The 26,646-nt window shown below is 39.8% G+C and overlaps 1 protein-coding gene across 4 annotated transcripts in view; it reads left to right on the top strand.

The window, feature by feature from the left end:
* The window catches only part of jade2 (jade family PHD finger 2), a 43,648-nt gene that overhangs the window by 11,467 nt on the left and 5,535 nt on the right, over window positions 1-26,646 (top strand). For 2 of the 4 annotated variants that reach the window (XM_079487346.1, XM_079487344.1), the window contains exons 2-11: window positions 6,009-6,072; window positions 9,538-9,623; window positions 12,253-12,410; window positions 13,568-13,740; window positions 14,016-14,227; window positions 14,313-14,480; window positions 18,173-18,289; window positions 18,370-18,885; window positions 19,963-20,019; window positions 21,545-21,662. In XM_079487346.1, the coding sequence (XP_079343472.1) occupies window positions 6,009-6,072; window positions 9,538-9,623; window positions 12,253-12,410; window positions 13,568-13,740; window positions 14,016-14,227; window positions 14,313-14,480; window positions 18,173-18,289; window positions 18,370-18,885; window positions 19,963-20,019; window positions 21,545-21,662 (1,669 nt within the window). The remainder of the gene's footprint in view (window positions 1-6,008; window positions 6,073-9,537; window positions 9,624-12,252; window positions 12,411-13,567; window positions 13,741-14,015; window positions 14,228-14,312; window positions 14,481-18,172; window positions 18,290-18,369; window positions 18,886-19,962; window positions 20,020-21,544; window positions 21,663-26,646) is intronic. The other 2 variants (XM_079487345.1, XM_079487347.1) reach the window with 1 other exon arrangement.

The raw sequence follows: 26,646 nt of genomic DNA, 5'->3' as shown, positions 1-26,646 counted from the left end.
GCACCTCCACTATGTCACATATGATTGGAGGGTTCTGGGGGAAAATGCTTGGAGGAAGGTGTTGAGCATTGCTTCGAGGAGAGGTTTTAATGGGGGTGGGTCATAGGAATATTAGTTCAAAATATTGAGGTAACGGAGTTGGGAATCAGTCCTTGAATCTCTGCCAGGAAATGAGCCCTGATTTTGTGAGCCACTGGGGGTGGTTCTAGAGCGATGGCATATGGAGGGGCATGGAGCGGATTTGCTGTGAAAAGAGAAAAGGGAGATTTAATGTGAAGGAGAGAAATGTTGGGGAGGGGCGCAAGGGACTCTATTGACGGCAGAGGCAGCCTCTGCTTGAATCGGTCCCTGAGACATGTTCAGGTAAATTGATTGGTGCTTGGAAAATAAAAGGAGGGTAAGAGAGTAATGAGTGAGCCAGTGCTGAAAGCAGAGCCAGCCTCACGCTTGCATAGGCAGCTGTAGAGGTGAGCCACGGAAAGGGGGAGTGCTTTGAGAAAGGCTGAAGTTGCTGCGATCCCCGTGAGTCTTGAGGTGCTAGTGGAGGCAGCCTCGCGCTACCATCTGCTACGGGAGCTGGCGGCTATTGGAGATGAAAAGGGGCAGAGAAGGCCGGGAAAAGGGCTGGAAAGAAAAGCCATTGGTCTTGGCTACATGCAGCGCTGCAGCCATGGGAGCCATGGTGGAAGGCTGAAATGAAACCGTCAGCAGCGAGCGGTGAGGTCTGGGGTGCCTTCTTTTGCGACTCGACGCTCGAGAAGTGCCGGATCCTGAGTCAGAGTAAGACGGGGTCGATCGAGGCAAGCTCGCAAACTTTCGAGCCCTGCCAGTTTTGTGGGTTGTTTTGGTGGATTTGGCTTAGGTGTTAGCTGACTGCACGAAGACGTAAAGGTCGTACAGTTCTGCTTTCGATAGCCTCCAGGAGAACTGCACATTGTGGTCGATCAGCTCTTGCCTCAGGCCCAATACTGTCCACTTTTGGATCGGGAGAACCGCTGTCTGGGCAGCGCGGTAAGATTACGCCGGGGAAGCAGCTGATAGTCTCGTCGGTGGAGGTGTGGCTGAGTTCCGACGTCTTGGTGTGCGTGTGGCTGGACAGGTAGAATAGCGGCCACGCAATGAAGCCTGGGGCTCGGTGTTGGAGGCTGTTGGAAGAGTCTTCCTGGCTTTGGTTGACTGAGACAGAGTATTTGCATGGTGGTCAAGCTCAAACATTCACAGGTAGCATCATATTTAATCAATGAAATATACATGGCTAAATTAAGAACAAAGGATAAAAAGAATTGAAGTCGTAATGTTTTCTTGTGAAGTTTGCAGGTAGTTAAAAAGTTAGCAGGCAGAGGGGGGCATCACAGTTTTATGCAGTTTGTAATCTGTTTACCGCAAAAGTCAGCATCGCATGTTCCTCAACAAAGCTTAGCTGCTCAAAGATGCACCTGCCTGTTAATCGGTTAAATTTGTAGCACAATCGTAAAATAATCAATTAATCGGCAGGCCTATCAATCGGTCGACCTCTAGTTACAGTTGCCGGATCCCGACATGGCTTCTGCTTACGGTCTCCTTGCAAAGGTTGGACACCTTTTCCCTGTTGTTGTGGTGAATACTCCTTAGATAGGGAGCTGGCCAGGTCATTCCTTCCCTTCATTCCTGTCGAGCCTTGTCTTGTAACAGCCTGTCTTCCTCTATGGTCCAGAGTGTTGTTGACTTGACTCTCTGTATTCACTGCATGGATGGCTCACTGGGAGTCTCCGTTGTTGGTACAGTGCATTGCCTCTTCGTATGCTGCGGTGGTAAGGTTCTCACTGGGAGTCTTCGTTGTTGGTACAGTGTATTGCCTGTTCGTATGCTGCGGAGGTTATGTTATCACTGGGAGTCTCTGCTGTTGGTACAGTGTATGGCCTTTTTGAATGCTGCGGTGGTAATGTTCTCACTGGGAGGCTTCACTATGTCACAGTGGGCTTATGGTTTAAGGCAGGGATGCACCGAAATGAAAATTCTTGGCGGATGCCGGAAAAAAATGAATATATTAGCCAAAGGCCGAATTCCGAACATAGCTTCTCGCATTTCTTCTATTTATTAAGCCAATTATTTCACTATCGCATAAGCTGAATGATCAAAAGGTGATTCTTATATTTTGCCTTGCTTTTCAATATAATACAGTATAACTTCGGAGCGGAGAGTTAATATTTCTTGCGGAGCAGAGAGCGCCTTTCTGAAAATTCCGCTCGCTCAATATGCTCGGAGATTGCTATTTCAATTTTGAGTCAAATTTTTTGACAGGGAAACTGGTCATTCATAAATGCATGCAGTTCATTTAAAACGTTTACAAAAGAAACTAATCAAAGCTTTATGACAAAAGCTGTAATATGTCTCTAGAACAGACATAAGGCAAGTAATAACCAGGTTTAGCTAAATGTCTATAAAACAGACAATGGGCCAAATAATAAATAAGTGTAACAATATGTCTCTGAAACTGACATACTAAATAATATTTCTCAAAAACATATAAAGTTAATTATAACAAAATGTCTCTAGAACAGACATGAGAAAAAATAAATGTGTGTGGGTAATCAAACCATCAAAACAAAAAAGAAGGCTAAATTGTCTCTCAAATAACAAAAACTAGATCAATGGCAGAAACTAGCTGCTTGAAAAGTTTAAAGGTTTTTGGCTACGAAATCCAGCATTTTCACCATTTCTGGCTTCAAGCATGCACGCTGGCATGTCATCACATTCCCTCCTATACTAAACACCTTTTCTGATGATGAGCTTGTTGCTTGAACACAGAGATATTTTTGCGCAAGCCTGCTCAATCTAGGGAAGTTTATCTGGTGTAGTTTCCACCATAGCAGAGAATCTTCCTCATTGTCAATCGAGGGAGTAAGCAGATAGCTATTCACCTCAGAGGCAATGGCTTCATCCAGTTGCATAGATGCTGAGACGGTCTTGAAAAAGCTTCCCAAAGACTTCTTTGATTTTCTTCGCTGGTGGTAGGTTTGTGTCGTCATTCTCTCTCCTTGTGGTGTTCTCAGAATTCATCACATACTTTAAGAACAAACAGACAGACAATAAAAAATAAATATTACACCACATGTGTATACTGTATTAACCTATGACTGTTCCACTCAATTTAACCATACACCAACTCACCGTGTCTGAAATCTATTTTATAACAGACATCACCTTGGCCTTGATGTTTGGAGGTTTGTCTGCAGCAATGTAACTTGTCTTGAACCTTGGATCTAGGAAGGATGACATATCCAGCAGTTCTTGAGTATCTTCATCATCATAATTCTTATTCATGAACTCACAAATTTTTTATTTTATTGTCTTGGTCAGGTAAGAGTCCTCATCATCTACAGCCAGGATCTCTGTGTTGAATAAATGAAGAACTGGTTTAGATAAGACACTCTGACACTCCAGACAGGGCATCAGTGAACTCTTGCAATGGACTTAGTGCTTTTTTTCAGTTCCGGGGACATCTATGTCCTGCCATTGTGGTACCAGGTGTCTTGCTTTGTGATCAGTTGAAAGAACCTGAGAAAGAGCCTTCTGTTGCTCCAAAATCCGTTCTATCATTTGTGGCTTTGTGCCCCACCTAGTTGGGCACTTTGTTATGAGTGCATGATTTGAAGCTGAAGTTGTTCCTCGGTAGGTTAGTGGGAATAGGGTCTAACATGCACGATGACGATTAAGCTGCTTTTATTACTTTTTTTTTATTACTCTTCCTGGACGGTTGCAGTGAATAACTGAAGCTGTTTACGTAGGGTTTTGTCTAGGATTATTATGATTTTCCTCTATAAGTTTGCTAAGATATGCAGTCCTAGCAGTTTTCAGAGACTGTCTGTTTATACAGTAGGGCTGAAACGATTCCTTTTTTGTAATTCAAATACAAAAAATAATTGAGGCAATTTTTGTTGCCTCGAAGCTTTGTTTAATCCATTTAACTACTGTACACATGGAGCACTGCGTTTCCCCACGGACCATTATTACTAACCTATACATGTTACAGGGTTCTTAAGTTTCACGCATTCACCGTGAGACACACACATTTTAGTCTGTTCCCACGCTCACACATTTCCCATATTGATAAATAAGTGATTGCTTATTGGAATGGTGAACTGCTATTTTCATAAATTTTTGTCTATTTTGCTAGCGAAACTTGTTTTTGTATTTATGTATGCAGTTTCCCCAATACATTTTTTTATTGTTCTAAATAGGAAACAAATTGGTTGTTTTTCCTAACTTTAAGAGACCTGTCTTATTTTCTCTTGTATATTTAGTTTTGCTCTTTAATAAAGAAAAAGTACTTCTTATCCGATGGAAAAATCAGCTGCAGCCCTAATATACGTAGACCCTTCTTCAATGCATCACAAAATATTTATAATTTTGTAGTTTTCCATCTACGTTCCATTTTTTTTAGTAGCTTTTTAAGGGCAGAGGTGTTATGGTCATACCATGGTGCCAGTGCTTTTACTTCGTTTTTTCTTCATGCAGCACGAGCTGCGCAGTTTTAAAGACAGACGTGCCTAGGGGTGGGCGATATATATCGTCTGCGATAATATCGGGATTGTTGTGTTAACGATGTGCAAATTTTCATTATCGAGTATTTTAATTACTCCGAAAAAACATTCCAAAACAGGCATTAAAACTCCACACATTCAGAGGCTGCAGCAGGGCGTCACGTGATTGCTGTTGTATGCACACACGTCGTCATCTCTCTCACAGGTTAGCGCATGGCCGCACGCATGTTCAACACCGGTTAACGAATATGGTTGTGCTAAACATTTGACAGAAGGAGACAACATGCAGACACCCAGAGCCTCGCAATTTACTTCAGATGACTTAGTTGCTAAAAGTGGCTCAACCTCACTTGCATCAAAGTTGTTCGGTTTTGGGAAAACTGATGTGGGCAAAAGACGGCACTCTGCAAAGTGTGTAGGAAACATGTTGCTGTTAAAAGCAGCTTGACGACCAACCATAGTAAGGAATACCAAGAGTATGAAAAGATCCGAGACTCCGCTGCCCGAGAAAAGTCGACATCGGCTAAGGTACCTGCTGCACAACACACGCAGCAAACTTTAGCGGAGTCGTTTAGCGGAAATGTGCCTTACGATAAGAAAAGCTTTTTGAGTACACTTTTTGAGTATCTGTACTATACTTAAGTATACTTTTTCTGGATACGTTTTACATTTCACTACATTTGAATGAAAATATCTCACTTTTCATGCCACAAAATAAAGTATTTCCCTGGTCTATTGTCGGCTGCTTCTAATATGGCACACCTGAATCAACTCAGGTTTTGTGTGTTAATTAGGGAGAAGACAAATTAGTTCAGTTGTGTATAGTCTTCCCATCTCTGATTAAGTTATTATAAGCAAAAGATAGAATTAAACTTTTTGTCCGATTAATCGAAAAAATGATCGTCCAACAAATCGATCATCAAAAGAATCACAGCAAACACAGCTCTTGTACTGCAACTCTTCAGAGCCTTACTGGGCTGATAATGAAACAGCACCTCCCTTGCGGCATAATGCCGCAAATGCAGTTACACGTGACAGTCTGTTGACAGACTACCGCAGTGTTGCAGTGTTTTTTTGTGAAAACACCAGACATTATTTTGGTGAGAGACTGAGGTGGCATTAAATCCTGCCTCCAATGTTTCTATGCAGGAAAGTCCCTGAACACATTTGACACAAACAATAGAGTGACACCCCATGGAGAACCCATAGGAAAGTGACCTGATGAAGATCTGATAGGGACTCCCCTATGGAGACGCTGTAGTACTTTGGTGCTGTTTACATTTACACATTTGTCAGACGCTTTTATCCAATTTATATGGGCCGTTTCGGTAAACAAAAAACAGTAGATTGCATCAGAATCACACTAATACACTACAAATACACAATCTTTCAACGCAGAGCATGTTTGTAATTGCCACATTGAATCTGGATTGCTTAATGTTTTTCAGTGTGTCTGATAATGGGTCATCTGTTTTTTCCTGACAGATGGAGAATGAGATGAAGAGGAGGAAATACTCCACCAGTAGCAACGATTCGGACACAACTGACAGTGAGTAATAAACAGACAAATAATCTTGAAACTAATAATTTATGTGATTATGTTCTATCAAAACAACTGCATTGAACATAACCACTTCAGTGTATTTTTGCCACTGAGTCACTGTAAGAAAATATCAAGTTGAGGCACATTACATTTATGCATTTGGCAGACGCTTTTATCCAAAGCAACTTACATTATCCCATAAATGTTTTGTTTCTGTGTAGGCCTATGTGCAATCCCCTGGGATCGAACCCACGACCTTGGTGTTGTTAACGCCATGCTCTAACCACTGAGCTCTGAATAGTTTATTCATAAGAATCTTGATTTGGTAAAAGGTATGCTGTTTAGTGTCATGATTCTGCTTCTTTTGGTCATGTTTTTCTTAGTCTTGTGCAGGATCATGACAGACCCACATGTTTAGTGTGGAGAGAGACATGGCATTTTTTTGGCATGCCATGCGCTGTCTTCGGTCTCGCCTTTGTTCCCGCCCTCTGGTTTCCTCATTATTAATTGTTAATGATTTGATTCCCCGCACCTGTTGCCCTCTTGATTTGGTTCCCTATTTTATGCTCTTGTGTTTTCTGTCTTGTGCCAGGTTGTTGTGCTTTATGCCATTGTAAAAGACAATGCATCTATTTTGTACTCTGTGGCGTTTCAAAGTCTAGTCCAAGTCAAGTTGAGTCAGTTGTAGTTTATGCCGAGTGTTGTTATTGTCTAGTTTAGTTAGTCTATTGTGTTCTGTCATATCTGTGTATTAGTATCCCCTGTTATCATTGTTTTACCCCCTCGTGGGTTTTTACTAAAGTCATTGTTTTCCCACCACCTCAGTCTGAAAACTGAAAACTCATGATAGTTTGCATACTTGTCAGAGGTTGAGAAGAGTTACATCTGATATGGGTTTCAGAATGAAGTTTGACAAAAAAAGTGCCACCTACAAAATGTCAATAGAGGAGTTTTTCTGCATGTTTAGTCTACTAAGAATTTGACTGAGCAATTCCTCACATCATTGGTGTAATTAACACCATCCCTTATCCAAATTTAATCTTATGAATAGCAAGTTAATGAGCCTCAACTTGTTTTTTAACAATAACTTAACAAAAAAGACACAGAAATGTTTATGTTTAATCCAGTTGTTTTGATAAATGGAAAAATATCATTTTTTTTAGTTTCAACATTAACATTATTTGTTCTTCAAACATTCCTCTTTTAAAATAAATGAAGTACCAGATCTTTGCCAAATGCACACATTCAGTCGACAAAAAAACAAATGTGGGTCATTTTAAAGGTTGCTTTGAATGGAAAACTGTATTTACCTAGGCATAGATTAATATAAGATGTCTTTCCCTGGACATGACATATCGCAAGCCTCAAACTCTATTGTTTCCTCCTTCTTGTGTAAATCATGTGCTTGTAAAAGACCACTGAAAAAGAGGCCAATACCAACATGACATCGACTGTGACGTTACAGTCGGGATGCATGTCCCAAAGTTGCATATACCCGGCCAGCCAGACGTGCTCCGCCGAATCAAGAGAAGTTCTGCAGGTATTGTGAATAGGGTTGGGCGAAGTCTACGAAATTGGCATCAGACGATGTCTACATCGCGATGGACGATGACATTGTTGTCTTCTTCAAACAAGCATTATAAAGTTGGGCACGTCTCGGCGCTGGCTGCGCAGTTATCAAATCAGGCATGTGTCATCTGTACGTGCAAGCTTCTCAGTTTTAAACTCATGTGCGTCTTTATTATACAACGCGAGCTGCGCAGTTATAAAGTGAGGAGCGCGTCTGATCTGTATAGTGTGAGTTTATATTCCCCTTTTGCCTTGTTTATATTTGCCGCAGTACAGAGCAGCGAGAGTCACATGACGAAAGTGAAAGTGACAGTTTTTCAAACCTGGGACAATATCAAGCATGCTACGCTCAGCGTTTTGATACTGATTTAAGAAGGGTGCAAATCCGACTTTATTGCCATTACAACCCCTAACGCAAGCAGTAAGTAGTGATTTTATCCGATTCTTCCATTTCAAGCCTGACCGTAGTGATCTGTTTACTGTGTGAGCTAGTTGCATGAGCCGTGCAGCGAAACAGCCAATCAGAGCAGAGCTGAACATTAATATTCATGACCCTTCCAAATAAGGTAATAACAGACCTTTTCATTCTACGGACAAATCCTAGGGTTGTAAATGGACATGTAAAACCGATTCTGGATTATTTTTGCACTTAATAAAGCCACATACCTTCTATGTAGATATCAGAGAACAGTTAACATATTGTATCAATTAATTCTTTGGCACCTTTAATAGTTTTCTCATGAAGCCACATTCAGAGCCCTATAGGCCCTTAAAAAGGAAGTACCCAGAAGAAAACACAAGAATCTAAAAGGTATCTGTAACATTTCTTGAGTTACAGGCATGCACATTTTGTAAAAATAACACGAAAAGTGTTTTTTCCTCATTTTTGAACGGTCACCAATGGCATAAAATACATCAAGGATGGCTTAAGTTATCAGAGTTTACAAGAAGATACCATGATACCATACCAATATGTAATTTTTCCCCTCCCTCTACAAATGAGTTGATTAATCTGGGACTATTCATTGGTTGCATTTAATATTTTGTCTTTTATCACTACTGAAGTTGGTTTTGCTTCTGTAGACGGAGCCATTGTAGTGCCTGTTGTCAAGTGTGTGACAGTCATCTGAGGAAGAATTACTAATCCTGCTCATCACCACCGCATATAAATATTGTTTTCTTTGTCGTTTTATGGTCGGTGTCTGTCTTGTTTAGCTTTGTATTGCATTTGCATCAATAAATAAAATCAACAAAGGTAGCCTAACTAAGGAATTATAGCGCGTTTAAAAAAAAAACTATTTTATTTACAGGGGACGACCCTATTTGAAGTTCTTAGGAGGAAAATACAGGCTTTAGGTATGGAAAAGAGTACCAGTCATATGCTAAGGCCAAAATTATTAACATTAGTTGCAGTGAATTTTACATTTTAATGTTTGTTTAAAAAAAAGTTGTTGAAATCAGCATTCGTCAGCCTAATATATTTCCAAAATATATCTCCAAAATATTTATAGACAACACTACTTATATTAAACGAAGAAATGAACATTTTATTAACAAAAGCTCTCTTCCACCTTGACCTGCTTATCATTGCGCCTCACGGCTGCAGCTCGCGCTGACAGACCTGAGCCTCACAAACTCTTGTTCAAATTAACTTTCTTTTATTTCTATAAAAATTTTAAAACGAAGGTGTGTTGGTAGCCAAGTAATATATGAAGTGGATAGCCATTGTGGTTTTCCATGATACTGCTGTGGGTGTTTTGTGCATGAGCCTCACACACACGCATGACCTTGAACTCGAACATCATTAAGTTATTTTGAGTAAACTGTTATCGACAAATAATCGATTCTCGATTAATAATTAACATCCCTAGTTTAATTAAATTTGTTTGCAATCTGTTACAGGTCATGTGACCACCTGGTCACGATCTTCAAAAAACACGGGGACCAATAGCACGTGGGTTCGACATGAGCATAAGAAACCATCTGAGGTAAGCAATACTGTTCCAGCAGTCAATGTGGGACTCAGAGGTATTCAGCTAATACATCAAACTCAACCTAGATTGTAAAGTTTTAGAAAAAACTTTATGTTGGATTGACAAAGCCTGTTCTATAAGGTTTAAGATAGTTTGAAAGGTTTAGGTTAGACATTTCTAACATTATGGAAGTAGGGGTGGGCGATATATATCGTCTGCGATAATATCGGGATTGTTGTGTTAACGATGTGCAAATTTTCATTATCGAGTATTTGAATTACTCCGAAAAAACACTCCAAAACACGCATTAAAACTCCACACATTCAGAGGCTGCAGCAGGGCGTCACGTGATTGCTGTTGTATGCACACACGTCGTCATCTCTCTCACAGGTTAGCGCATGGCCGCACGCATGTTCAACACCGGTTAACGAATGTGGTTGTGCTAAACATTTGACAGAAGGAGACAACATGCAGACACCCAGAGCCTCGCAATTTACTTCAGATGACTTAGTTGCTAACAAGACGGCACTCTGCAAAGTGTGTAGGAAACATGTTGCTGTTAAAAGCAGCTTGACGACCAACCATAGTAAGGAATACCAAGAGTATGAAAAGATCCGCGACTCCGCTGCCCGAGAAAAGCCGACATCGGCTAAGGTACCTGCTGCACAACACACGCAGCAAACTTTAGCGGAGTCGTTTAGCGGAAATGTGCCTTACGATAAGAAAAGCAACAGTGGCAAGACATTACAAATGCTATCACCAAGTTTATAGCTAAATAAATGCTGCCGATTCAGTAGGTGGGGAAAGTGCCAAGTCGAAATTATTTCAGCTCAACTGCCCTCCCCAATTTATATCATATATTATAATGTTATATTATAACATTTATTCTAACTGTATATCCTGCACTTGCTAACTGCACTTCTGGTTAGACCTAAATTACATTTCGTTACACTGTACTTGTATATGTGTAATGACAATAAAGTTGAATCTAATCTAATCTAATAATTTCATTTGATGGAACAGCAGAGGTGTACAACTGAATGTTTACTCAGAGTTCGGTGTTCTTACACTAATTCAATTAGTATTATGTATGTCTTTGAATTGTTTTTACTTGAATACTTACATTTTAAAGAAAATAAATAAGCACTGTTTTCATTCAACATTGTGCCCATTATTATCATCAGTGATTAAATAACCCAGACTTTTAAAAACACATTTTTAATGGATATAGTCTAATTATCGTTATCGTTAAAATCACCAAAAATATCTAGATATCATTTTTTGTCCATATCGCCCACCCCTAGATGGAAGCAATATCATCATATTTTTTTCTTCAAGACTGCTCATAACTTCCTTAAAACCAATCTACATTTGTATGCGACTGATTTATGAAAATGTAAATGTAAGACTTATTAGTCTTAACTAATTGCTAGTCAGTGGGACCAGTTGTTCAGACATAGTTTTAATTTAGCAGCTATATGCTTATGCAACTGGCCCTATGTGAACTCAGTCTGTACTAGAGTTGAAAGTATGTTGTTACCATAAATTAACATGTTTTAGCATGTATTGTCACTAACATGATGTCAACATGAGTAGCACATTGTTAACATGATGCAAACATTATCAACATTTGTTGACATGATGATAACCCAATTAACATGTTGCTAACATGATGCTAATGGAATTAATATTTTGTTAACATAATGCAAACACGATTAGCATGTTTTTTTTAGCATGATTAGCATGTTTGCTAACACAATTAGCATGTTGCTAGCATAAAGCTATCATGACTAGCATGTTTGCTTGCATAATTCTAACACAATTAGCAGGTTGCTAGCTTAACGCTAACATTATAAGCATGTTTGCTAACACGATTTGCATGATTGCTAGCATGATAAGCATTTTTCTAGCATGTTTGTTAAATGATTAGCATAATTGCTAGCGATGCTAACACAATTAGCATTTTTGCTAGCATGATTAGAATGTTGCTAACACGATTAGCATTTTGCTAATATGATGCTAACGCGATAAACATTTTGCTAGCATGATTAGCATATTTGCTAACACGATAAGCATGTTTGCTTACATGGTGATAACATGATTAGCACGTTTGCTAACATGATATGCATGTTAATAGCATGTTTACTAACATGATAAGCATGTTTGCTAGCGATGCTGTCATGATTAGCATGTTGCAAGTATGATGTTAACATGATTAGCACGTTGCTAACATGCTGTTAACACGATTAGCATGTTTGCTTATAAAAATGAACCAACCCCCAAGTCTCTATAATGTTCTGATACAGAGATATAGGTTTTGCTAAACAGCTGCTAGACTAACCTGTTTGGTTGCTAAGCCACACCCGGCTTAGCCTCTGCCAATTGATGATGCTCCAAGCCACAAGTAAAACGAACCAACCCCCATGTCTCTACGATGTTCTGAAGCAGAGATACGTCTTGTTAAACGGTTGCTAAGTTGAGATGTTTTGTTGCTATGGGCGTGGCTTCGTAGCTTAATAAAGTTTCTGTGACACTGATTGGTTGCCTGAGTCAAATGAGCCCACCCCTTGTCTCGAAGTGGTTGTACTGCGAGGATATTCAACACGGGACAGTTATAACTCCTTATATGGGCATGTTTTTTCAGGTTTTTCGGACCGATTTTATAACAGCCATGAAGTTGCCTGATTCAGCACAACTCGGCCTGGATGATTTTTATTTTCTGTCTGATCCCTGGAGACAAGAATGGGAGAAGGGTGTACAGGTGCCAGCCAATGTAGACGTGATCCCCGAACCTGTGGTGAGGTGAGCGTCAACAAAACAAATGTTTTCTAATAAATCACGTTAGCGATGTCTTACCAGGAAAAATTGGCATCACTACATCAGCATTTGATCCCTCTCAAAATCCCTGTGGATAGGAGCTCTTGCTTTAGCGCAGATTTACCACAGCTCCAGGTTTCTTGATCGAGATGTTTACATGGCATTCCCCAGATGATCATTTTTCAAACTTTCTAGAATAATGCTGCCGTCTATATGAATTAAACAATTAATAAAAAGTCTAAATGACTGTAAGAATAAACAAAGCTCTGCTACTTTCAACACCTCAACTTAGAATTAAACTTAGAATTTCCAAAAACAGTGCTGGAACTTCATTTATTTTGGTTGGTGGTCTTATTTTTCTGATGTATAACCGCACCAAAATGTAAGATAAATTCCTATATTTCATAAAACGACACAAAAACGGTGCCCCCCCTGGATCCATCTAGGGGCCCCCAGTTTTAGACCCACTGGTTTACAGATATGAGTTAATGACACAAAGATGATCTTCTGCAAACTCAAATTTTCTTGAGAAAACCGTCCCTATAAATATTGTTTTTACAGCGCAAACCTGAGTCAGTTCACTCAAAATAAAGACCACATTTACAGTAAACATTTTTACATGCCGGGGTTTCTGTATTTACTGTATATTTGAACTCCGGCATCTACATGTGGTTGTGGTCATCTCTCAGTTTTATTCATCAAAGCTCTTCAAAGGCTTTACCCCTGGACCTTTCAGTCAACACGTCACTGATTGATTTATCCTAATTCTTTTCCATTTCCTTCTTTAAAAAATAAAAATAAAAAATATATACTAACCTCACTTTTCTTAGCTTTGTATACTGTGCTAGGCTTTAATGGACTAGTTTTGATGCACTTATGTATTTTGTTGCCTATGTTGTTATTATTGCTTCCAATGTTTCCTCATCTGTAAGTCGCTTTGGATAAAAGCGTCTGCTAAATGACTAAATGTAAATGTATTTTCACTTGGCCTCCAGCTGTTGCCTCTGCTGTCTTCCATGTGTTCTGCTGGCTTAACCAGCTCGATCTTCAGACTCGATAGCTCAGCATGTTTATTCATTGGATTGGATTTGATATATATGATATGATATGGTCATGCCAATGTATATGTGCCCTTTTTTTAGGACGCTTCCAGAGGTGAATCGAATCCCGTTCTTTTCACCTGTCCAGACACGGGGACATTCAGAGTTCGGGTTCGGAGAATCCCGGGGGCTCTCAAAGCCATTGAGCCGCTACGATCTGGACGACCTAGATGTGTCTTGGCTCGAACTAGTTAATGCTGAATTCAGACAATTAGGTACCATTTTTAATATGTCATCATCCCAGTCTACGGTTATGATGACTGAATAGCGTCCTTCATCTGTGACTGTTACCATTCAACGCAATTTGCTGCGTGTTACTAATAAACAGCAGGTATAAAATAAAATTAAATAAGCTTGGGTTTCCAGGTTCACAAGACTACAGGACTCGCAGGCACACTCATTAATAAAACACAGTTTCCTGCACTCTCTGCAAGTGTAATAAAGTGTCAGTCGGTCATGAATAAAGGGCCGTTGTCTTTGCACTTGTCAGCACTTCCAGAGCTGGATGAGCTAAGCATGGAACAGGTTTTGGTGGAGTTGGAGAGCAGGTGTGAGGAGAACATGCAGCAGGCCATTGAAACAGAGGAGGGCCTGGGCATCGAGTACGACGAGGACGTGGTTTGTGACGTTTGCCGCTCACCTGAGGGCGAGGACGGCAACGAGATGGTGTTCTGCGATAAGTGCAATGTTTGCGTACACCAGGTGGGAATAGGGGGCAATTGGGTAGCAAAGTTTACCAACTGTTAGCTTTTCTGATGACAAAAGATTTTGTTTCTGTTTATTAAAGGCGTGTTATGGGATCTTAAAGGTGCCACAGGGTAACTGGCGGTGCCGGACGTGTGCTCTGGGAGTGCAGCCCAAATGTTTGCTGTGTCCCAAAAGAAGAGGGGCCCTCAAGCCCACCCGTAGTGGAACCAAATGGGTCCACGTCAGCTGTGCCTTATGGATCCCAGAGGTATCAACAGCTCATCTCTGTTTAGAGAATAATGAAGCCATACTTAACCCGTTTGATTTATGTAATATTATAAATTGCCATGACAATCAAAGGTCATGCAAAACATTAACACTTGTCTGGGACGAGTGAATGTTTTGTATGGGCAAGTGAGAGATAATTGTACTTGCCTGATCAGACAAGTAACTTGAAAAAAAAAAGAACAAAGCGCCATGTGTAGAATAATACGTATATGTGCATTAGGCAGAGCTGCATGTTTGTGTGAAGTGCGTTTGTCGTGGTTGTTTGTTTGTGACAATATTCAATGAGTCCATGTTACTAGATGTGGACGCGGAATCCTGCTATTTAAATGTCATCTGGCTGTTCTGAGTGTCTGAGTGAATTATGTGCACAGTTAACATACGACACGGATTTATTGAGGATTTCTCTGCGTTCGTACTGTATGACGATATAAACGCATGAAATTCATCTCCAGAGTTCCCCTGAGAGTTTATTTTACGAGTGTTTTACAGGTTGAGTGAAGCTGTCGGCTAACACACAAGCGTCTTCCTAACACTCAGACAAAAAAATACTGTAGTGTACTATAGTACTTGCATTGAAAATTGTAGTGCCCTCATAGTAAATTGTTAAACACTGTATACTATAGGGATGCTCCGATCCGATATTCGTATCGGGTATCGGCGTCTATACGTAATAAAATTCTAGATCAGGTATCGGTGCAATTTGTCACCGATACCCGATCTGACATAAAATTTGTGCTAGACGATGTAAAAGTTCATGGAGACACCGGCGCTTAAACTCTCTCGTGGGCGGCTGTGCATTGCGCAACGTGCGACAACGCAAGCAACGTGCGACATCATACGCTAGCAACGTGCTCTGTACGTAGTGCACGTGAACAAGTGAACATATAGCAGCGAACAGCATGGAGCGAGCCAAAATATCTGTCATTTGGAGTTATTTTACAACAGCTACGCCAATAAGTTCCACCGCTTTCATTGTTATGGATGGGCAACCGCTGTCCGTCGTTGCGAATAATGGCTTCAGACTCCTTATAAACCACCTGGAGCCGCAGTACGACACGCCGAAGCGTAAATATTTATCTGATATTTATCTCTACCTTGAACTGTACCGAAAAGTCTGCAAACACATATCCGAAAAAATTAAAGATGTCAATGCGGTGAGTTTTACAACAGATATCTGGAGCTGCGACGTGTCCCCCGTGTCGCTTTTAAGTTTAACCACAAACTGGTTGGATGAGAATTTTGTGCCACAAAATGCCACGTTAAATGCAACAAACATGTGCAGTTTTACTAAGCTAGGGAAGCTAGTGTTTTATTCATCTGTTTCTGTGTTGGATGTTAAATTTTATTTTCACTAAACTTTAGTTTAGTTAAGTGGACTTTGCTTTAGTGACTAAAGCATTAAAAAGATCTGATTCATGTCATTTTAAATATATCTAAAGCAGTAAAGCTATTACTTTTTTTGCTCAATTTCAGCTGCTTTATTGCGAATTGATTTTTAAATTATTTTTGCACTTTCTTAAAAATTATTAAGAGATTTTGTTTCCATTTATTTATACCCGTTTATCAAGCTAGTGAAGCTGTTGTTTTATTCAGCTGCTTAATTTGCACTTTAATTTTGAATGTCTTTTGTCCAAAGATATTTTTCATTTGTTTTGCACCGGTGCTGGTTTAATAAACAATTTACTAAATTTTTGAATCATTAGTTTGTTATTTTGTTTTACGGGGTCAGGAAATTTATGTTAAGTCGAGCCTGATGTCTTGTACTGCAATGCACAGAGTTTATTAAGTAATTGTGCACTTTACATTTTTTACCTTAGTATCGGATCGGTACTCGGTATCGGCCAATACTGAATCTCAGGTATCGGAATCGGTATCGGAAGCAAAAAAGGTGGATCGGAGCATCCCTAGTATACTATAGTAAAGTTCAAAAACACAATAGTATATAAGAATTTTACTGCAGTTAACTATGGTAATAAATACTATAGTATACTACAGTAATTTATTTGGACAAATATAACACTATTGTAGTAAAGAAAGAAAAACACAGAACTTTGAAGTCTTAACTAATTTAGGTAGTCTAAAAATGAAATGGCCCTGATTTATCCATCTGTATGTAACATTAACGTCTTTTGTCACCTCACAGCGAGGTGCTTGATATTATGTGAAAGTGATACTTCACCCAAAAATGAAAATCCTGTCATCATTTACTCGCCTTCGAGTTGTTACAAATCTGTATAAATGTCTTTCTTCTGATGAACACAGAGAAATACGTATATCTGGAAGAATGCTTATAACCAGACAGATTTTGCCCCCCATTGACCCCTATAGTAGGAGAAATTACTTTGTTCTGTTGAACACAAAAAATACATTTTGAAGAATGTAGGACAGCAAACAGTTCTGGGGCACTTTGTACCACCATCGTATTTTTTCCTACTATGGGAGTCAATGGGGAGCAAAATCTGTCCGGTTATAAGCATTTTTCCAAATATACGTATTTCTCTTGTGTTCATCAGAACATAGAAATATATACAGATTTGGTACTCGAAGGCGAGTAAATGATGACAGAATTTTCATTTTTGGGAAGAGTTTCCCTTTAAGACAAACTATGTAGTGAAAAGGAAATATTTGCTTGAATTTAAGACATTTTAACATTAGCGATTACAGTCTTTGAGAGCACCTGACTTGACAACCCAGTCACATAAAATGCTATACAGTACTCATGACCTTTGAACTATTGACTTGGGTTGAGCAGATATCATTGGTGCCACAGCAGACTTATTGTTAATGAAATTGGGTTCTTTACTTTTTAAACCTTAATCGAGTTAAAACAAGCTCAGACACAGTTTATTGCATCTTGCTTCATGTTTTTGACACATTTGTGATGGCCAGCTCAAAGAGGCAGTTGAGTGTTACATCAGGAAACTGTTAAGTGGGCTCGAATAGATCACTTAGCATTTTTCACGTTCTCTTACAACTTGCATGTATAAAGCGACGGCAAACGACTGAAAGAAAACTGAATGGTCAGAATGAGGGCAAGACGTTTTGAAAGGCTGAACACACATTCAGTCCTCTTGTTTGACATGCAGAAGGCTGCCGAATATTCCATTCAGTGAAAGACAAAAGAAGACTTGACAGGATGAGGCAGATTCAATGAGGTGATTGTGAAATGGCTATTTCAATGACATTTAGTGAAAAAAACGGGTGAGGCAGACACAATGAGAATGAGGAGGATTTGGAGAGCTAAAGAAATGAGTCAAAAGGCAGAGAGAAATCTTTGAAAAGCGACAGATGAATAATCTGATCTTGAGCTAGCGCTACTCAGCTGTCTGCCACATGTTCAGAACATCATACACTCCTTATTCTCCTTTATTTCACTCACAGATGGGTTGAGACGTCTAAAGAATAAATATATTACTTGGCGTTAGAGGAGAAAGGGAAATATATTGATGTAGGGAACCATTTTACAGTCTTGTTATACATTTGTGTTGAATTGTGTACTAGCCCTGAACTGAACCCATGTTTCATTCATGTAGTTACCTGTATTTTGTTGGGTGATCACGCTTTAGGTCCAGTTCAGGTAAAGTGCACACACTGTAAAATCAAGTGCAACCATTACATGCATCTCATTTTATTTGAGTGTTGAATGTTTTTCTTTACTTGTGTTTACTGAAGGTGAGCATTGGCTGCCCTGAGAAGATGGAACCCATCACGAAAGTGTCTCATATTCCAGCAAGTCGTTGGGCCTTGTTATGTAGTCTGTGTCGTGAACACACAGGCACATGTATACAGGTGAGACATTTCTGAAAACAAACATGCAAGAGGTTTTCTTCAAGCACATCTTGAATATGTTGTCTGTTTCCATCACACAGTGCTCCATGCCGTCTTGCATCATTGCCTTCCACGTGACCTGTGCGTTTGACCACGGACTAGAGATGCGTACCACTCTGGCAGAAAACGACGAGGTGCGCTTCAAGTCCTTCTGTTTGGAGCACAGCAGCGGACCACACTTGAACAACAGTGCTGGGAATACCGAGAGATCCGAAATACGTCATCCAGGGGCCGATCTGTCGGGAACGCAGTCTGATCGTGCGAAGCAGGACCAGGCGGAACAAGAGAAAGCCATTCAGCGGAAGCAGAAACTGCAGGAGCTACAGGATGAGTTTTACAAATTAGTGGACCCCAAGGATGTTGCAGAGAGCCTCTGCCTGCCCGATGCTCACGTGGACTTCCTCTACCAGTACTGGAAACTCAGACGAAAGGCCAACTTTAACCAGCCGCTGGTGGAACTGAAAAGGGATGAGGTGGACAATCTGGCCCAGCAGGAGCAGGACGTTCTCTATCGCCGCCTTAAGCTCTTCACTCATTTACGGCAGGATCTGGAGAGGGTAAGCATCACCGTTCTTTCCAGAACCTTCGCTTGCTCATGGAAGCCATGCTTACCTAGCTACAGCATGTCCTTGCTAATTTATGTTTTGGGTCAAATTTAAATCCGAAGAGCCCCATTGCACAGCACCGGTTTGTGAAACTTCATTTCCTACCATCCCATCAGTGCTGAAATGAAGGTCATTAATGAACAGATAAGCATGATAGAATTAAGTAATAATAACTAAAAAAATACAGATAAGTAACACAGTAAGACTTACAAGTATATATTTTTTTTTACAATGACACATTACTGCAGAGCAATCAGGGGTAAGGTGCCTTGCTCAAGGGCACTTCAGTCATGACCTGCTGGCACTGAGATTTGAACCAGCAACGTTCTGATCACAAGCCCAACACTCTAACCCCCAGGCCACAGAGAGACACGTTTAACAGACCCAGTACTATTCTGATTATGCGCACTGAATAATATGAAATACAAATTGTAATAATTATATATATATACCTATATTTAAACTATGACTATATACACTCACCTTAAGGATTATTCAGAACTGCCTTAATTCTATGTGGCATTGATTCAACAAGGTGCTGAAAGCATTCTTTAGAAATGTTGGCCCATATTAATAGGATAGCATCTTGCAGTTGATGGAGATTTGTGGGATGCACATCCAAGGCATGAAGCTCCCGTTCCACCACATCCCAAAGATGCTCTATTGGGTTGAGATCTGGTGACTGTGGGGGCCATTTTAGTACAGTGAACTCATTGTCATGTTCAAGAAACCGATTTGAAATGATTCGAGCTTTGTGACATGGTGCATTATCCTGCTGGAAGTAGCCATAGAGGATGGGTACATGGTGGTCATAAAGGGATGGACATGGTCAGAAACAATGTTCAGGTAGGCCGTGGCATTTAAACATTGCCCAATTGGCACTAAGGGGCCTAAAGTCTGCCAAGAAAACATCCCCCACACCATTACACCACCACCACCAGCCTGCACAGTGGTAACAAGGCATGATGGATCCATGTTCTCATTCTGTTTACACCTAATTTTGACTCTACCATCTGAATGTCTCAACAGAAAACGAGACTCATCAGACCAGGCAACATTTTTCCAGTCTTCAACTGTCCAATTTTGGTGAGCTCGTGTAAATTGTAGCCTCTTTTTCCTATTTGTAGTGGAGATGAGTGGTACCCGGTGGGGTCTTCTGCTGTTGTAGCCCATCCGCCTCAAGGTTGTGCGTGTTGTGGCTTCACAAATGCTTTGCTGCATACCTCGGTTGTAACGAGTGGATATTTCAGTCAAAGTTGCTCTTCTATCAGCTTGAATCAGTCGGCCCATTCTCCTCTGACCACTAGCATCAACAAGGCATTTTCGCACACAGGACTGCCGCATACTGAATGTTTTTCCCTTTTCACACCATTCTTTGTAAACCCTAGAAATGGTTGTACGTGAAAATCCCAGTAACTGAGCAGATTGTGAAATACTCAGCCTGTCTGGCACCAACAACCATGCCACGCTCAAAATTGCTTAAATCACATTTCTTCCCCATTCTGACATTCAGTTTGGAGTTCAGGAAATTGTCTTGACCAGGACCACACCCCTGAATGCATGGAAGCAACTGCCATGTGATTGGTTGATTAGATAATTGCATTAATGAGAAATTGAACAGGTGTTCCTAATAATCCTTTAGGTGAGTTTTTATATATATATAATATATAGCGTTGGTGGGGGGTCTTGTCACATATTTTTACCATAATGTGTTTGCATCCCTGATAGATACAGCCTTAGTCACACATAATCAAGCGTCAGGTGGGAACATCCTGCCAGAACTTGGAGTACGTTTATACGATGAAAAACGGAAACGTTTCTCCTTTGCGAAACACGACATGCCTGCACACATATGCATACCCTTGCTGCATCCCAATCCGCATGCTATCCATCCTAAATAGTATTCGAAAGTAGAATTAGTATATCCCAAATCGTAGTATGTTGAAAAGAGTATACCAAATGTTCCCGGATGGTCTACTACTTCCGGTAGAAATTTGAAGTGCAGAACGATACACACTCTAACATTTTTATTCCCACAACTCACTGCAAGTAGGCAGAGTTTAGTGACGCTCCACTGCATTGATTCATTATACAACCGATGCGTCAGTTAAAAGCAGGGTGTCCCATTTCCGAATTACGCTTGTTTAGACCAAGTCATGGTTGAGCAGTAAATCAAACATGCAAGCTCGGAAACCACCATTATTGTTCGGGGAATATTGGCACATGCGTATGACGTTATCATTTTTGCAAAACCGCGCCTTCAGAGTTTACACAGAGACCATAATGCTGTCGTTTTCTAAAACGTGCACTTATAGACCTGTTTTCAGTTCCCCAAAATGCTGTTGTCGTGGCAAAGTGGTTAACACCTGTGTCAGCGTGGGTTTACTCGGGGTACTCCGGTTTCCTCCCATAGTCAGAAGCACGCAGGTTAGGTTGATTGAGGATTACAAATTGTCTGCCCAACAAGTGTATGGAATGACTGGTTCTTGCTATGAATAAAGCCTGAGATGATGGAATGGCGTTATGAATAAAACAAACAAACAACGTTAATCACGCATGTGCTTCATCACATACAGTATCTGTAAAATATGACCTGTATGTTTTCTTTCAGGTCAGAAATTTGTGCTGCATGGTCACACGCCGAGAGAAGATCAAGCACTCTTTATGTAACCTGCAGGAGAAGATCTGTAACCTGCAGATTGAGCTGTTAGAGCAGGGGCTGACCAGAGGTACGAAAACACATCTGCATTCACATGTGTCCAGTCAGCGGTTGTTCTGCTGATCATCACTCACCATCAGCTTTCTTGGGCCTGATACGCTTTGCTGTCTGAGCTGATTTTGGCAAGTAAAATCACAGACGACGGCTCCGTAAAACCACAGAAATCTCTCTGCGTTAATCCTTAATAAGTGAAGCCCTTTTTCTCTCCTTTTCTCTTTATTATCTCTCAGATAGACACGATGCAGTCTGTGTGTGAAGTGTGAGAGACTGTTTTTGGAGTGTTATTTGAATCCGTTGTCATGTAGGGTGTTATATATGTCCGTTCTTTCTAGCCGGTGCTGTATGAAGGAGTCTGCGTCTGGTTGCTTTTCTCATTATTTTCTGAACCTCTGACTCTGCACTTTCCTCAGCTCGCTGCCTCTCTGTTAGCTGCTGTTGAGACCTGTATTTATTCGGCCATTTAAAGAACACGGGTGAAAACACATAGAGAGAGAACTCACACTACATAACAACACACAAAAGCACACACGTTAAGAGCAGGACACTTATCACTGGTGTAGATAGTACATTTAATATTAGGACTTCCAGTTTGATGTTCAATATCCATAATCAGTATTTTAATTAATAACTTTTAGGAAGTTAAGATATATTCATTTCATCTTGATTGTTATCGGTAACCGGGCAATGTAGTATCGACGCATCTCTTGTTATTGGTATTTTATGTTTTTAAATTGTTAGAGATTACATGTTATGTCTTAACAAAAAAGCATGAATTTGGTTTTGCAAAATCAATTTTTGTTTTATAACATACCTGCAAACTAGTCACTTTTCGGCAGAATTCGCCGTTTCACAAATCCAAAGTGTTTTTTTCTCTGAGATTGCGGGGGTGACTTATAAAATGTTAGTCCTCATGTGCCATATTTTTACAACTCAAAACATAAAAACAGGCAACATCATAGCGCCAGGCAGGCAGTTAATCTGCGAATGCGTCAAGAAGAGCGTGGTGAAAGGCACTGTTGAAGAGCATGCTACACGAAGCGTTGTCTCAGATAAAGACAAAAAACATTTATGCACAGATCAGTCGATTTGCTTTAAAAGACAATAGTATGTCAACAGGAGCCGCACGGTTTACTTCTATGTTGCTTGTATCTGCTTTTTGAACTTTCAACGACATGGCACCTAAGGAGTTGTTGTCCTCAGATCGCAAGATGGATTTACCTACTGAACCAACTGCTCTCTATGACCACGCAATGAAACCATCACTGTATTTTAATGAATGATTGTGCTTACCATGGTCAGCAGATATTTAATAGTAGTGAAGCATTTTTTCTTAAGTTGTATTAGAATATATCGATTGGGTTTTAATATTTGCGTAAGAGCTTCACTTTGGTCATACATCATGCGATTAGCTGCTGCTAGAGTAGATGTAATTTGGTACACTTGAAAACATTTACAATACATTTTGACTAGCAAATTGAGGCTGGTGTGACAAGTTATTTGAAGCAAATATTGTCTTATTATTGGTCAGAGTGCTCCATAATGCATTAATTGAAAGTAAAAATCACAGAGGTTCTCTTATGGGGTAGCATGCTCCCACACCCCCAAACAGGGATTCAAATTATATGTGTGTCACCTTTTTCACCACTTCTGCGTTTGCAAGTCAAGTCAACTTTTTCAATTTTCATTGTCACAAAGCAGCTGTACAAGAAAACATATTGAATATAAGCAAAACATATAAGGTTATGCAAGTCAAAACTATATGCAGTGTTGATTAAATGAAACTTAAAAATTCTAGTAGCCCCCCCAGGTAGGTAAACAGTGCAAAACAGTATGCAAACGGTGGTGAGGAACCCAAATCTCCATTGGAGGGGGAAAAAAAACTCAGGCCTAACCAGGGCATTCCAGTTCCCCTCTGGCAAAAGCTGCAGCAAAACAAGGCAAAATAAAATTAAAATGTATTTAAGATATTTAATAATCTAATAACCTTCGGCATATTTATATTATGAGAGTGGAGTGTATGCAAGATTAAAAAGATGCGTGAGTTAGTCTGCCTCCCGGACAGTGCGGGAAGACTGTTCCAAAATTTAGGCGCTAGATAGGAAAAGGATCTGCCGCCTGCACTTGATTTAGAAATTCTAGGTATTACCAACTGACCAGACGCCTGAGAGCGTAGTGCACGTGATTGACTATAATACAAGAGAAGTTCACTCAAGTAGAGAGGATCTAAACCATGTAAAATAAAAACTAAGGCTTTATAGGCAATAAGCAAGATTTTGAAGTTAATATGATGCTTTATAGGTAACCAGTGCAAGGTTGACAGAACCGGGTTAATATGCTCATACTTTTTTGTACGTGTAAGAACTCGAGCTGCCGCATTTTGGACCAGTCTTGAGTTTTTGTAATAAGCCTGCAGGGCAACCACATAATAGTGCATTACAGTAATCTAGTCTTGATGTCCTATAAAGGCATGAATTAGATTCTCTGCATCTGATGGTGACAGCATATGACGTAGTTTAGATTTATTTTTAAGATGGAAAAACACAATTTTACAGGTGTTGGCGACATGGTTCTCAAATGACAGAGTACTATTGAATATAAAGCCAAGATTCTTAGCTGAAGATGAGGGTTTTATGGAACATCCATTAATAGTCAAGCAGTATTCTTGGTCGTTACGTATGGTGGTTTTCAGACCAATAAGTAACACTTCAGTTTTGTCCGAGTTCAGTGATAAAAAGTTGTTACTCATCCAGTTTTTTATATCGACTATGCATTCCACTATTCGAAGGAATTGCTGTGTTTCATGAGGCTTAAAGTTACGTATCATCAGCATAACAGTGAAAGCTAACTCTGCTTTATTATATCTCCGAGAGGTAGCATGTATAATGCGAAGAGCATAGGCCCTAAGACTGAGCCCTGGAGTACACCATACTGTAAATATTTGACTGTGGTGACTGGTGTCTCTATGTTAACGTTCCGAACAATAGAATCACCAATAACTTGGACACTTTCAGCAGGTTTCTCAGTTGGTGCGTCACTAAGAGGGGCAAACCTGTTTGAGACTGTAATCGGAATGGTTGAGTGATGTGATTCCAATGAGTGATATTTTGACTACACCGTCTCACAGTCACAAAGTTTCCCAGCTGGGGGATGCGAGACTCTAATTCTGAGATCTTCTCTGTCAGCCTTCGCGACCAGTTCACACACCACACCGTGTATTTCTCATGCCGAAAAGGCAATGCCGACCAAGCTTTATATATAACGTTGTATATGAGGTGCAGGCACACAAAGTGAAGTTTTGTGCCGCCAGCACGTATCTCGGCCAGATTATGTTGGTTACTAGGCAACATAGATGCGCAAATACACGGAAGTTGACGGAACATTCTCGGCCACCGTACGTTCGTTACTAGGTAACCAACAATATCGCGCGAACACACGTCTTGATGGAGAAGGTAAGTTGGAAGAAGGCTCATCTAACATTTTAGGCTAGAACATTTAATATGTAGCCCATCGTATACATATTGATGCAGTCAAAACATTATCTGAAAACTAAGAGAAATGTTAAAGGATATGGGAAGGAATGAAGATGTATTTCTTCATTTTATTTAAAAGTATATACTGTATTAATAGTCTTTCTAGTTACATTAATAATGATACATGTAATTTGTGCTGGTTAATTTTGAACAATGGGTAAAATTGGGGGGCGTGGGCGGGGCTCCATTAGGGCTCCTCCCCTAACTGCATGTCATCTCACTTGCGAAAACATGAGTACATTTTGGTTTAAGATCTTCAAATAAGTAACCAGGAGAGGGTTATTGGGATATCAGGATAAGTTAGCAACGACAGTGATAAGTAACGATAATAAAATACTTTACTAATATTAAAACAAAGTGCAAGTGCAGTGATACAAACAAACCGCAGCAGTTTGCAGGTCTGATATACGTTTAAGTATTAAAAGTTTTTGTTTTCATTACTACGTCTGTCAAGATAATGGAACACATTTGGAATTATTCATTATGTTTCTCATGACCAGTGTTGGAGAAAGTCACTTTTAAAAGTGACTAGTTACTCAATTACACGAATGACACTATTTTGTTACTTTTTGTGGAAAGTATCTAAAAGTAATTTCACAAGTTACTCTTTCTCACCAGACTGATGCTCATGCTTTTCCAGACTTTTCAGTTTTTTCATACCTGCAAACTAGTTTTGAAAAAAAAATAGGTAACTTATGTGAAGCGTATACATCCGAAAAGTTTTACTTCCTGGGGTGAGGTCTTAAGGGTCTACTCTCGAGTGTCTCGATGTTTAATTACGACTTAGAGCATTGGGACCGTGAGACAAAGGCAATGTATTTATTTCAAATTCGACCTAAATCCATATTTTTCTCAAAATTATTGTCATGTGATTAGCTGCTGCTCCATAGATGTCATGTGGTGCACTTAAAAAACGTTTGTAGGCCAAAAGCCTGAAGAAAATGACAAAACAGCACCCCCCACACCACACCCCCTGTCGAATGGCTGTCACCTTTTTCACCTCTTACGAGTTTGCAGGTCTGTTTCTTTAGAGTTTAGTGTTAGTGTTGACACTGTGATGCATTTAACAATATATCCTATAGCATACTGTAAATCTTTATTTTCTTCTAAATGACACGTTTCATATATTTCCTGACCAGGAGCTGTGTATGCCATTCAAAATATGTTTTTAAGCAGAATTATCAGCACAACTAAAGACGTTTAATAAAGTTATATTTGCAAAATAGATTTTTGTAAAAAAAAATGAATATAGCGTATATACTGTGTATTTATAGGGTTGACCTTTAGCTTTAAGGTGTACAAACAAACAAGGCATTTATATATGCCTCTTTTTTATAAAATGTTCAATATAATGTACAATTACTAAATTGACATTTATCAAATTATTAAAAACTGTCATTTACTCACCCTTCCGAATTCCTTTTTGAACAAGCTACAAAATATATTACATCCAGTGTGTGAACC

The sequence above is a fragment of the Barbatula barbatula genome, assembly GCF_947034865.1.
Source record: "Barbatula barbatula genome assembly, chromosome: 22".
NCBI classification, from domain to species: Eukaryota; Metazoa; Chordata; class Actinopteri; order Cypriniformes; family Nemacheilidae; genus Barbatula; species Barbatula barbatula.
The sequence above is the reverse complement of the archived record's forward strand: the minus strand, read 5'-3'. Positions and strand labels throughout refer to the sequence as shown.